Here is a 13,985-nt window from a genome sequence, read left to right as displayed (position 1 = left end):
TGCTCAGAAACCACCTATACCTCCAGTTCCAGGATATTTGGCATCTCTAGCATCTATGGGCACTAGCACACACCTGAACATACACACACAGAGGCACACACACACACACACCTAAAAATAATAAAAATAAATCTTTAAAAATAAAGCTTACAAGGGCTGGAGAGATGGCTCAGCAGTTAAGAGCACTGACTGTTCTTCCAGAGGTTCTGAGTTCAATTCCCAGCAACCACATGGTGGCTCACAACCACCTGTAGTGAGATCCGATACCCTCTTCTGGTGTGTCTGAAAATAGCTACAGTTATAAATAAAATAAAATCATAAAAAAATAAAGCTTACATATCAAATCACTAAATTTAAAGGTGTGTGTGTATGTGTGTGTGTGTGTGTGTGTGTGAGAGAGAGAGAGAGAGAGAGAGAGAGAGAGAGAGAAAACCTAGGTTCTCAAGCATAATAAGCAAGTAAGTACTCTGCCAATGAGTTACTCCCAAGTCCTATTCCTACCTTCTACTTTTTATTTTGAGATAGGGTCTGCCCAGGCTAGGCTTATACCATTCTATAGTCAAAAAGACCAATGGATATATATATATGACCAAACTGAAATAGCCAGGAAACGTGGCTTGACACAGGAACCTGACACAGGCCTTGGGGAGTAGATCACGGGACCAGTGTTACTAGACTTTCAGTAATTAACACTGTACATTGCCTCATCTGATCCCACACATCCTCTGACGGAAGCTTAGTGCTCCCCATTTACCGAGAAGAAACTGAAACTCGGGGAAGTCAAACAATTTGCTCAGGTTCACACTGCCAGCCGGGAGTTAGGCTGAGGCTCAAACCCAGATTTTTCATCTGTTCTGACTGGAACAGCCAAGGAGGGCATTTTGAGTTAGATAAGCAGCAGGGGCAATCATAGGAGGCTGGGATGCAGGATGCTTCTGAAAGGAGTAAGTAAATAGCTCGGCACCCACCCTTCCAATCTGAGGGTGGGATGTCCTCAGTGGTTCTACCCCTTGAGGAGGATTGCAACAGTTGGGTAGTGTAGGAATTCTGGGGTTGCTAGAAGGTGACTGAAGCCCATAAGACTTTGTGGCCAGCATGAGCTCCTCCCAACAGTGTTGGTACGGGAGAGCCATGGCCTGAGGCTAGTTCCTGGAAGTCTAGCTACCAACACTGTATCTGGGTTCCTTGCAGAACCAAGCTGCCTCCTGGCTTCAGCTGTCTCAAATATTTTTTTATCAGTGTGGCCTCCAGACAGGGAATTCTGATGCCCCAAAAGGCTATGGCTTCCTGATACCTAAGCGCTCATTAGGAAATAGATAGTAATCAGCTATTTTGTTTATTTTTACTAATTAGCTTAATTAATTTAAGGAAGGAAGACAGCAAAAGCACGAGGCTGTTGGACACATTGTGTCTGTGGTCAGGAAGCAGAGATGAATTATTTTATTTTATTAATATATTTTTTTATTTTATTTGCAGTACTGTGGCTCACACCTACGGCTTTGAACATGCTAGGCAAGAGCTTTGCTACTGAGCTAATACACACTTAGTCCTACACTCATTTAATACTCACCCTGCTAAAGAATATTTTAATAACAATATCTCCATTTTTTTCAGGTAAGGAAGTAAGGCTCAGAAAGGTTGTGCTCCCTCGGGGGCCACACAGCTAATAATAAACTCCAATAATAAACGCCAAGACTGAAACACAGGTTAGAATAAGATTCAATATCTAGGAGAAAAGCAAAGGAGGGGAGAGGGGATGGCAGAATCAAGATTTGGTCCTCAACTAGGCGTGGTAAATGAAGCCAGCAATCCTAGCACTGAGAAAGCTGAGGCAGGAACAGTACTGAGAGTTCATGGCCAGCCTGGGCTACATAGTGAGTTCCAGGTCAAGGCTACAAAGTAAGACAATGTGTTTTTTTGTTTCTTTGTTTGTTTGTTTGTTTGTTTGTTTTTTGTTTTAAAGGAAGAAGGAGAAAGGAAGGAAGTAAAGAAGAAAAAAGAAAGAAAAAAGGAAAGGTAACGAAAGAAAGCCATAATCCTTGATGTATTAGGTGCTAGGACACTTTTTCTCCTAGATCTATTTGGAGTGGAGCTCGAAAGTGTTTTTGTTTTGTTTTGTTTTGTTTTGTTTTGTTTTGTTTTGTTTTGTTTTGTTTTGTTCTGTTTTGTTTTGTTTCTGGGATTTTCTAACTCTGGGCTCCTCGAGCAAGACTCAACTCTTAGCCGCCAGAGTCCAGGGAAACTGACGCCCACTCAATTCGCTGGGAAGCCTCCTGCTGTTTTAACCTTAGCGTGTAGCATGCCTTCCCCTTCAGAGTCAGTCCTCTGAGAATTCTTATTTGAGGGAAAGGGACCTCCTCTCGAAATTGGGAAAATCCTATCCTCACTTACACTGGAACACAAGGAAAAGAACCGATGACTCTGGAGACCTGACTCCAATATCTAGTATCAGTTTATATTTTATACCCCAACTCCCGACTTCATAAGGGGAGCATGAGTATTCCCGGGTCCCTGGTGTCCTTCACCACCTCCCCCATCCGGGGCAACCGCCCAGCTCTGCTGCTTAGGATAACACCCAGCCCTCCCCCTATCCCCACTGTGGCTGCCTCCCCCTTCCGTCTGTTGAGAGAGGAAGCCAGGGGGTGGCGGGTGCAATGCTGCGGGGCACTGATAAAAGGCCAGTACTATCCCCGCCCTCTGGGGCCACTGCGGTCACACCAGTAGGCAATCCAGCAAGGCAGCCAGTTCCCTGTGGGACCCATGGCCCTCCCCTGGTTCCACCTCTACCCACCCCGCCCTGCTCACCCTTCTCGGGAAGCTGGTTGCATAACCCAGTGGGGTGTTTGGCAACATTGCTTGTGGCTTGACCTGATGCTGCTGGTGGTGTGCACATACGTAGTGGGGGTGGATTGGACTGGAGTGACAGATTAACTATTTAGGGGTTGGGTGAGCAGCAAGAGTGGAAAATGCTAATATAATAAAGCTATGTGGCCTCTCTTCTATCTGTATTCTGCCTCTCCTACCTTTGTTAAAGTGGAAGAATTCTGGAGACAGGAAAATCTTAGTCATTGTCACTTGGCCAAGTCTATGCAATCCACTCAGGTGGCACTCCCCTAACACCCTGCAGATTGTAAGTCAAGCCAAAGAGGCATTGTTGCCGGGCATTGACTGTGGACATGCAGATCTGGCAGAAGGGGGCTAAGGGAATCAATCCCCTTCTCCCTGGGGTGACTTGGAGGGGAGGACACAGCCCAGAAACCACAGGACAGAGCTCTGCCTAGGGAGGGGGGTGAGGTGAAGTGGGCGGTAGTGCCTCAGGGGCTACTTACTTAGCTCATTATACCTGGCCACATCCCAGCAAGTAAAGGACTTCAGTTACTTCTAGGAGTGTCTGCAGAAGAGAATACATGCTCCCCAGTTTGATTCTCAGAGAGCCTTGCTCTTCAGCCCCTGGTAAAGTACACAGACTTCCTTATCCCAGATTCCAGGACCTAAGAAAATGTTTGCCACTAGGTGATATCCCCAGCTCCTCCTCGGGGTGTTTAGGCTTATCACCTACTTGTCACCTCAAGGCCACTCTAGAAATTTCTGTATTTTATGCTTCGGCGTACCCACACCTTTGCCAGAATACTCTTCTTTTTTCTCCACATCCCAGAACGACTGGAACACCTTGCTTGAACTTCACCAACTAGGATTAACTTCTTTCATTGAATAGTGCTACGCCTAGACTTTTTGTGTTGTTTTGTTTTTGAGACAGGGTCTTCCTATGTATCCCTGGCTGGCCTGGAACTTACTGTATATTACTGTATAGATCAGGCAAGCCTGGAGTAGTGATTTTTTTTTCTTGTCTTTGTTCCATGAATGCTTTTTTTCTTTTTTCTTTTTTTAGGAGCTGGGGACCGAACCCAGGGCCTTGCGCTTGCTAGGCAAGCGCTCTACCACTGAGCTAAATCCCCAACCCCTACTTTTTTTTTCTTTTTTAAACAGTGTTTCATTATGTATCACATGTTGTCCTGGAATTTACTATGTAACCCAGGGTAGCTTAAAAAAATGTTTGTCTTCCTGCCTCAGTCTCCCAAATACTGGATTTTTAGGCATGTGTCATCACGTCCACTGGCTATAGTTCTGACTGTGTGTGAGAATACGGACTGTCTTAGTCATATTTGTTTCTGGAGTAGAAAATAAGTATCTCTTTAAATAATTATTTATGTATATGATTACACTGTAGCTGTCTTCAGACACACCAGAAGAGGGCATCAGATCCCATTTCAGATGGTTGTGAGTCACCATGTGGTTGCTGGGAATTCAACTCAGGACCTCTGGAGGAGCAGTCAGTGCTCTTAGCCACTGAACCATCTTCCCAGTCCCCGAAAATAAATATTTTTGAATGAATGAAAGCTAAGGTCTATGTTGTGTATAGATGTATCTGAAATTCCACACACTCTGTTCACAGATTATCTATAACCTGATATTATATAATCAACTGCATGTGTGACTGTTACTATCTTTTATTCCCTATGAGGACCCAGATAAGTATGCAAGGGCATGCATGTGACCTAGATCCAGTCCCACACTAGCCCCCAAGCCCACATCCAGCATGCAGTAAAGTCACTGGATTGCCTCCTGTCCCACATAAACCATACAGGTGTGTGTGTGTGTGTGTGTGTGTGTGTGTGTGTGTGTGTGTGTGTGTGTGTGTGTGTGTGATCAGGTTGGAATGGGAAGTACTCAGCCTTGGGTCTGGCTGAGTGTGAGCAATCTCATCGATGTTAGCTTGATGGGAGAGTGGCTGAGTGTGAGCAATCTCATCGATGTTAGCTTGATGGGAGAGGTTCTTTGTGGTATCGACACAGTCCTTACTTGCTTGACTGTGTTGCCAGGTTGTAGAGGATAGCAGGGAGAACTAGAGTGGTAAAAGAAGACGGTTTTGTGATGGAAGGGTTGGAAGGCTCCCAGTAGCTGTAGTTCGTGTTCAGGACAGAATACTCCCACTATTCTAACCACAAGCATAATCCTATCCAAAGGGCTAGCAGAATGATACCTCTACCTTGGGGTAGTACTTATCTGTTTCCTGTCTATCTTATTATTTTGTTTTTCAGAGGCAGGGTCCCATGCACTTCAGGCTGGCCTCAAACTCTCTATCTAGGCAATGTTGACCTTGAACTGATATTTCCTCCACCTCCTGAGTACAGGGGTTCTAGGTCTTTTGCCAAATACTCAGCTTTCTTTCTGGCCTCAAAATGTTTCCAAATTTACTTGAATATCAGTGAGAAAAAGTGTAAACTGTATTAATCAGAACCAAAGTTAGGTAGACCAAAAAGTCATGTTGCTTTGACCTGAAAGTTACTGGAGCAAACACAATGAGTACTCCTATAACTCCAGCACAGGGAAAGCAGAAAGACAAGAGATGTCTGGGAAGGCACAGTAGTCTGATACAGAGCTGTTGTGTACCTGGAGATGAATCTGATGTACGTATGTATCCTGGCCTGCAAGAAAGAAAGATCCCTTTTAGGGAGACTATTAACCAACAGGACAGCCTCCCACTTAAGGACCCTCACACCCCATACACGTTGGCAATCAATCAATCAATCAATCAATCAACCAATAAATAGATGGCCAAAAAAGAATCCTTTGTCCTATAGCATCTGAGGTAGGGTTTGGGGAGGGGTGTACACGTAAAAGAATACCTCTAAGCAGCTAGCAGCCTCTCATCCCCAAAATAGCTCCCTTGGAGCCCAGGCTTTCTAGAAGTGAAGGCTGTTGCCCGAAGCAAATTGGACTCAGATACCTGTCCTTACTGCCTGCTGTCTTTTGCCTTGCTATGACTCAGTTTCCCTGTCTTTAAGAAACACCACCTGAAAGAAAGAGGAGGCTGCTGACCGTGTTTAAGCTTAGGAGTCACTTGTGAGTGGACCATCGGCTGTGAAAGAACAGGGAATGCACTGTCCTGAATCAGCTGGAGAGGGTCGGGAGCCTGTGAGCCCCGGGTGCCCCCGCCGCCATTGAGAGGCGGGGGCGGGGTGCAGGCAGAAACCACACCGGGCTCAAGTTTCCTCTCTTGGCCAGAAGGGGCAGGAGGAGAGGAGGGCCATGGGGAAAAGGGAAGGGTTGGAGGAAGCACTGCTAACTCTGACTGAGGGCTTCGGAGAGACCGCCGGTGCGCCGGCTTCTACCCGGGCCAACCGGTGCTCCGCGCCCAGCCATGGCCCGGGGGCGGGGCTCGGCCCTCAATAGTGCTCAGAGGCAGCGCTCAGCGCCCAGGAGGTGTCAGCTCTGACCCAGCCTCTCAGGGACACTACCCGCAGCCTCATCTCTCTTCTCGCCGGGCTTGGAATCTGCCACAGGTGCCTAAAAGGCGAGTCTGGAGGGAGACTTTAGTGGGCTCTGGGGAGGTCAGGCTGGGCAGGTGGAGGAGGTACTGGGAGGAATACCTAACTTTCTGTCTGGATGTTTCTAAGACATCTTCCTAGACTGTCCCTGGTGTAGGAAATTGATACGTTTGGAGTAATATGACTTGGAGATACTTTGGAGACACTTTTAGATAACTTCCTGGCTGTTCTTGGATCCTTGGGGTGGGAGGGAGGTTGTAGTTGGGGACCACACAGTGTTTTACTAAAAAACACCCTGGAGGAGCAAGGGAGTGACCAGGAGGAACCCTTCATTTGGCCTGCTGACTTGGGGAGCTCGTAGGCTCCAGTAATATGGTACCCCCCCTGTACAGAATACCCCCACGGTATTCTGTAGCCCCAACCATCTGAGATTTGTGGGAAGCAAAGGGGCGGTAGTTATTGGATGTCTGAACTTCCGAAGAGCCTAGCTATAGCAAGGGTAGTTGGCTGAGTTCCTCCCCGGTTGCCTCTCCTCTACAGTCCTAAGCTGGACCTGCAAAGAGGAGGGCATTCAGTCTCAGTACAGATACTTCTATGGAAATTCTTGGCTGCTAGCAGCAGGAGGTTGAGATACTGTGGAAGAGAAAGAGAGCTACCAGATCTGTGGACTGCGGCCTCTACTTATTACTTCCTACGACCCAGGGTTCTAGGGATAATGTCACAGGAGAGCAGAAGAAATTTGTCCCCTTTTCCTTGTTCCCTAGCATCATGTTGAGTCACATATGCTCCCAGGGGACTAAGCCTTCATGGCTCAAATCTTCATTCTATTGGCTTCTCTATTTCGCTTTTGTGTGCCTCTCCCCTTTGAGAAAGTCTCCCTAATCTTTGTAACGAGGTTGCTTACCTTCTAATCTACACACCAAGCTTTTCTCATATCTCCCCAATCCTTCCTTTGTCTGTGTTGACACCAAGAGAGATGGAGTAACCTAATAAGCCTTAATACAGTACCCCGAGGCAAGCTCCCTGTCAAAGAAGTTCAAAGTCTTGGACCAGCAGTGGAAGATAGACTGTCTTCTTCTCCTACCTCTGCAAATGATCCTGTGTCCCTAGAAAATTTCATAACCTGTGAAGTCTTAGGGATCATAAAAAGATCTTTGGAAGATTCCAAGGATGTAGCTTGGTGGTAGAGTGTTGGCATGGTATGTTCAAGGTTCTGGGTTGGTCTGGAAGGAGGGAAGGAGGAAGGGAGGGAGGAAGAGAGGGGAGAGTGGGTAGGTGAAAAGGAAGAATGGAGGTTTCCGCAGTTGGCTCAAGTTCTACCAGATCTACAGTGTAGAGGACTAAAGAGAATAACCAGCCCAGGAGATTCAGTGGTTGTATGGCCTGAAGAGGAAGGCCAAAGTGTAAAACAAGAGCAGCTTTTGCTAACGAGTCCCTGGAAACCTAGCTCACATTTCCTGTCTCTTTTCGCTACCATCTCTGGTATTCTATTTGTCTGGCTTCTAGTCAGTCCTATTGGCTGCAAGCTTGCTGATTCTCTGAAAGGCAGGCTCCCAAGACCTAAAGGGCCTGTGCCTGGTGCAAGCCAATGGTCTGGTGGTTTCCTTTACAAACTTCTGCCCAGGCTCTAGCCCAGGCTCTAGCTTCTTCCTGCCTCCTCTCTCTCTCTCTCTCTCTCTCTCTCTCTCTCTCTCTCTCTCTCTCTCTCTCTCTCTCTCTGTCTCTTAAATCCCAGGAAGAAGAAGAAGACTCATCTTTAGGTCTTCATAGGAAAGGGTTGATAGCTAGGTACCACCTGGAGTCTGACTTTGCCTGGGTTTGCAGCTAAAAGAAGGATATAGACCATTTGCTAGTCCCCTTTCTGACTTTGTGTTCATCTAGATGTGTGTTTTTTGAGGAGAGACTGGCCTCACCTCTATGTCTAGAGCATTGTTGTTCTTAGGTGCCTGCACATGAAATCAGTTCAGTAGTCACAAGGCCTTCAGGAATGGTTTTTATACACTGCAAGTGAATGTGTCTGTCTGACTAGATGCAGCTTGTTCCTTCTCACAGTAGTGGAGTTCTCTAGTCCTGTCTTTATTTAGCTGGAAACTCTGATGCAATTTGTCCAAGATGCATCTTGAAGACAGGAGAACCTTGCCTTCTGGGGCAAGATCTTTGTAAGGTACCTCAGATTCGGACCCAGGAAGACAGGTGAGACAAAGAGAGGTGGAGTGGGAGAAGAACTATGAGGCAACAGTATAGTCCCTGCCTAACCCCCAAACTCCTTCTTCATTCACTATGCCTTTGGGCAATTTCCGCCAGAACCTGGGTGGGGAGGGTGGAGTTCCGGTGTTGAAATGGCATCCTGGACAGACATAAACACCCCACCCATTCTAACCATTGGTCAAAAGCCTGTGCCTATATCAACTCCCATTTCTGGGGATGGCATTATAGCAAGAGGGTGGAGACAGGGCCTTAGGCAGATCAAATTAAAAAGAGGGAAACTCGGTAGTGGGTATACATTTTGTGGTAGGTCCAAGAGGGGACTACATAATGAATAGCAGGAGGGGCTATCTTTGTGACAGGTGATATAAAGTCATATTTGAGGTTATCCAGCCCCATCCTCTGGTCTTCTGTAAGATGTTTCCTTTTTTTTTTAAAGATGTATTTATTTATTTTATGTATATGAGTACACTTCAGACACACCAGAAGAGGGCATCAGATTTCATTACAGACGGTTGTGAGCCACCATGTGGTTGCTGGGAACTGAACTCAGGACCTCTGGAAGAGCAGTCAGTGCTCGTAACTGCTGAGCCATCTCTCCAGCCCAAGATGTTTCCTTTATTTATATGGTGTGTAGAGTGGATGTGAATGCATGTATATGCTGTGCTGTGCCTGACCCTGAGAGATCAGGAAAACCTTGCTAAGTAAGTGTACTTGGAATCTATTTGGACACAAAGAAAACAGATTCAGGTAGAGATGGGTATCGGGGAATATGGAGGCAGGATGAGGAGATGGATGGACCAAGAGGTGATGGTGAAAACCAGGGTGGGAGTTTGCAATTGTCTAAGCAGTGAGGAATTCCCCCAGTTCAAATTGGGCTGTCTAACCCCCTGACTTTACTACTGGGAGAACTAACCAGGAGCAGTGACACCCCACTGCTACTTAGCAGCAGAGCTGAAAGCTAGAACCCAGATTAAAAAGAAGCACAGAGGAGGCAGCACTTGAGAGCCCAAAGAGATATTGAAGAAGAAAAAGAAAGGGGCCTGAGACGCTGTGGGAACTTGCTGAGGTAGACTGCCTATAGTGGCGTGGGTTGTGGATAGCGAGCACCTTGGGAACCAAAGGAGCCTAGAAAGCAGCGAGGGGTGTGATCAGGTTCCAACTTGCCATCTATCAGCGTGGGCTTCAGTGTCTGCCTTCTACCCCCTTACAGGGTCTTTGTGACATCCAGCCTGATAAGCTATGCTTTTTTTAAAATGCCAGCACAAGTCTTGACAAGCGCTTGCTAAATCTTTGTCGTGTGTTGACCTTGGAAGAGAAAGGAGCCATGGTTATGTGGGGTGGGACACGACCAAGTGACATGGTTGGGATACAGGGTAGAGGTCCAGTGTCTCCTGGAGCCCATTCCTCCTCTGCCTCTGCTGCCTGCAGCTGATAAACCCCTTATCTGGCCCAGGCAGGGGAGCCTAAAGTAAGGATGGGAGGAGAGGGAAGGGCTGCTATCACCAGCAGGCTTGGGCTCTATCTCAGGGAAGGGGAGGGGCTGTCTGCCTAATACTTCCCACAACACACTCCTTGAGGATCCCCAAGCTCTCACATCTTGGGAAGAAAGGGCTGAAATACGAGGTGTGGTGACACATGCCTTTAATTCCACACTTGGGAGGCAGGGGCAGGTGGATTTCTGTGAGCTAGAAGTCAATCTGGTCTACACAGCAAGTTCCAGGACAGGCAGGAATACATAGTGAGACCTTGTTTCAAAAATAAAATAAATAAAGGCTTAGACATTACACTGAAGACCCAAGAAGAAGACAAGGGTGACTGACTCCTGTTGTTTCCTCCCGGAATGGAAAATAAAACTTCAATCCCCAAACACCAGAAGGCTGGATTTTGTCTCTGGACAGGAACGCCATTTTTAGGGAGTAAGAAAAGGCATCTTGCTGAGAAAAAGTAAAGATGCCTACTGTGTGCCCAGAGGACTGACTGTGGTCAGAGCAGGTGAGGTAGAGAGTACACCACTGAAGAAAAGGACATTATAGTTCATAGGGTGGTTGATGGCACCCGTGAACCACTGACAATGCTCCTTTCTTATGGGAATTCTGCATGAGGACAGGACAAACTTTCGACCTGGTAGAAGCAATCCTAATACCTTTCTTCCTTCAACACAGGTTGCGGGAACCTGTGCTTGGGGGAAGCTGGGGCTATCAGCTGGCACAGTAGGATGCCCCCGTGTCCTCCCCAGCCAAACAGAAACAGATTACCACAGCTGCCTACTGGGGAGCTTGGAGAGATGGAACTGACTTGGCAAGAGATCATGTCCATTACTGAGCTGCAGGTGAGTATGGGGTGGGCTCTTGCCCGGCCAGAAGCAGAGAGCAGGGGGATAATGAGGAACACCCGGGGGGTTGTAGGCTTCTGTCCAGCTGCTCTGCTTACATCTCCCGCTACCAGCCTTTGCTCTACTTCTCTCTTTTATTTTCTCCTCTGATCTGACTCTCTTCCAGCTCTGCCCATCTTCCCTCATTACCACCCCTCACCCATAGCAACAAACTCCTTTCCTCCAGGTAGCAGAGCCTTAGTTAAAGGGCCTCAGAAAGGGGAGATAGACTGTGCTGGGGTCCTTCTCCTCCTGAATGTTGGACAAAGGGGTGTCTGTTGGTTTAACAATGGTGCCTTTGTCCTCAGCTAGGCTCGAGCAGGATAGCTCTGCTACGTAAGTTGGGGGCCTTGTTTGTAATATGTGTTCTCCTCACTGCACCTGGGCCTGGACAGAGGGTTAACCCTCAGCCTGGGCTTTGTGCCTACCTCTGCCTGGTGTCCTCAGGATCTGCCCTTAGACCCTCCTCCCACACACTGGCTCCCTCTGCTGGGCACCCAGGGAATGACAAAGCCCTGAACTTGACCCTTTGACTCTAGATAACCACAGTAGAAGTTCTGAGGATCCATCTTGGATAATAATGACCTTGTCTTCCTGAAGAGAATAAAGGAACAGGAGCCATTTGGCCTAGTAAGGGCTTCTCCTGATAAAGAAGACTCTGTAGCCAGTTCAATGTGAGGTTGTCTTCTCTGAGGGTCTCAACAGTGACTTTTATTCCTGCTTTTTTTTTTTTTTATCTTTATTAACTTGAGTATTTCTTTTTTCTTTTTTCTTTTTTTTTGGTTCTTTTTTTCGGAGCTGGGGATCAAACCCAGGGCCTTGCGCTTCCTAGGCAAGCGCTCTACCACTGAGCTAAATCCCCAACCCCAACTTGAGTATTTCTTATTTACATTTTGATTGTTATTCTCCTTCCCTGTTTCCCGGCTAACATCCCCTTAACTCCATCCCAACTTTTATTCCTGCTTAAACAGCCTTTTCCTCTTCATAACCCCAAACCCCCCTTTCCCTATTTTGATACAGGATTTCTTTGAGTAGTCTCAGTTGTCCTGGAACTCATTCTGTAGACCAGGGTGGCTTTGAACTCAGAGATCTGGTTGTCTCTGTGTCCAGAGTGCTGAGATTAAAGGTGTGTCCCACCATGCCCAGCTTCTTTCTTTTTCCCAGAGTTTCTCTATGTAGTCTTGGTATTTACTGTATAGTGCAGGCTAGCCTAGAACTCAGATTGCCTTTGCCTCTTGAATGCTGGGATTAAAGGGGTTTACCACCACTGTCCAGCATAGTCTATCTTCTAAGCCTCTTTTTTTTTCTCTCTTTGCAGGGTCTAAATGTTCCAAGTGAGCCATCTTTTGAGCCTCAAGCACCCACCCCATACCCTGGGCCACTGCCACCTCCAACATACTGCCCCTGTTCAATTCATCCAGATGCAGGCTTCACCCTTCCTCCACCACCTTATGAGCTCCCAGCATCCACTCCCCATGCTCCAGACCTCCCATACTCCTATGGCAACATAGCCATACCCGTGTCAAAGCCACTTACCCTTTCAGGCCTGCTCAATGAGCCCCTCCCAGACCCCTTAGCTCTCTTGGACATTGGGCTGCCAGTGGGGCAACCCAAGCCCCAAGAAGATCCAGAATCTGACTCGGGATTATCCCTCAACTACAGCGATGCAGAATCTCTTGAGCTAGAAGGTACAGAGGCTGGCAGGCGGAGGAGCGAGTATGTGGACATGTACCCGGTGGAGTACCCTTACTCACTTATGCCCAACTCTTTGGCCCACCCCAACTATACTCTTCCGCCCACTGAAACACCCTTGGTCTTAGAGTCATCCTCCGGTCCAGTGCGGGCTAAGCCTGCTGTCCGTGGGGAGGCAGGGAGTCGGGATGAGCGGCGGGCCCTGGCCATGAAGATTCCTTTCCCTACGGACAAGATAGTTAACTTGCCGGTAGATGACTTTAATGAGTTGTTGGCACAGTATCCGCTAACGGAGAGCCAGCTGGCTCTAGTTCGGGACATCCGTCGGCGGGGCAAGAACAAGGTGGCAGCCCAGAACTGTCGCAAGAGAAAACTGGAAACCATTGTGCAGTTGGAGCGAGAGCTGGAGCGGCTGGGCAGTGAAAGGGAGCGGCTCCTCAGAGCCAGAGGGGAGGCTGACCGCACTCTGGAGGTCATGCGCCAACAGCTGACAGAGCTGTACCATGATATTTTCCAGCATCTTCGGGATGAATCTGGCAACAGTTATTCACCAGAGGAATATGTACTGCAACAGGCTGCTGATGGGGCCATCTTTCTGGTACCCCGTGGGACCAAAATGGAGGCCACAGATTGAGCTGGCCTAGAGGGGGTGGACACTGGTGCTAGGAACTCCCCTCATTCCCTTCTGATAAAGGTACTTCCCAATCCCCAATCAAGGCTGAGTTCTCCAGACCAAAAGACCATTTGGAAGTTCAAAGATGTATTTGAGGTTTGCCTGGAGGCCAGGTGAGTGTTGGCTTCTCAGGTCCCCACCTCTACCTCTTGTCCAAGCTTTGGTCCATAAAGAGCTGTGTGGAAATAGCTTTCCATTGTGTCTTCTTTGAGGATCATGAAGCTAAACTGTCTCAGAAACCGCTGTTTATTGGAGATAAGGAAATCCTAAGCTCATTTAAAGCATACATAAAATTAGGGCATGAGCAATTTGACAATCCACCTGCCTTCACAGCAGCTTCCAGAGTCAGGAGCCCAAGTGCTTTGAGGAACTCCTGTCCTTGGTGGCCCCCTTATTTCATAAATGCCAAGAGCTGCTGTATCCCTCTGTGGAAGGTCTCTGGAAAACACACACACTCCTGATAGATTCACAAACTTTTTCTCCTGCTTACTTTTCACTCTGGGTCTGAGAGGCCAAAGATCTTTTGAAGCCTAAGTGACTGGATTGTAAAGTTTGAACAAGCACTCAAAAGTTGAAGGCATTTCAGTCACACCTTAGTAATGTCCCACATTCAGGCATGCATTGTACCAGAGCCTCAAAGCTAGGCAACTGAAAAGGCTACAAACCAATCCTTGGTTAAGACAACTGCTATGTTGGGGTTGGGGTATGCTAC

General features: G+C 47.6%; 1 protein-coding gene across 8 annotated transcripts; it reads left to right on the top strand.

Annotated features, from left to right (window-relative positions):
* The first annotated feature begins 701 nt into the window (after positions 1–701).
* Positions 702–13,462, top strand: Nfe2 (nuclear factor, erythroid 2). 8 transcript variants are annotated; one of them, XM_087558551.1, is made up of 4 exons: positions 702–944; positions 1,964–2,016; positions 10,700–10,866; positions 12,227–13,461. In XM_087558551.1, the coding sequence occupies exons 3-4, from the start codon at positions 10,753–10,755 to the stop codon at positions 13,232–13,234; spliced, it is 1,122 nt and encodes a 373-aa protein (XP_087414677.1). In that variant the 5' UTR covers positions 702–944; positions 1,964–2,016; positions 10,700–10,752; the 3' UTR covers positions 13,235–13,461. The 8 variants fall into 8 exon arrangements, with proteins under 8 accessions (XP_087414677.1, NP_001012224.1, XP_087414676.1 ...); NM_001012224.1 differs by lacking the exons at positions 702–944; positions 1,964–2,016 and adding an exon at positions 6,101–6,355 and having other exon boundaries at positions 12,227–13,462; XM_087558550.1 differs by lacking the exons at positions 702–944; positions 1,964–2,016 and adding an exon at positions 6,126–6,344.
* Positions 13,463–13,985: the final 523 nt, after the last annotated feature.

Source organism: Rattus norvegicus, chromosome 7 (genome assembly GCF_021556685.1).
Source record: "Rattus norvegicus strain SHRSP/BbbUtx chromosome 7, alternate assembly SHRSP_T2T, whole genome shotgun sequence".
Classification (NCBI taxonomy): domain Eukaryota; kingdom Metazoa; phylum Chordata; class Mammalia; order Rodentia; family Muridae; genus Rattus; species Rattus norvegicus.
Note: the sequence above shows the minus strand (reverse complement) of the source record. Positions and strands in the feature narration are given on the sequence as shown.

Coding starts and splice junctions, on each gene's coding strand:
- Nfe2 (NM_001012224.1), top strand. CDS start 10,753: ATGCCCCCGTGTCCTCCCCAGCCAAACAGAAACAGATTACCACAGCTG. Junction 10,867..12,226: donor TGTCCATTACTGAGCTGCAG/GTGAGTATGGGG, acceptor CTCTCTTTGCAG/GGTCTAAATGTTCCAAGTGA.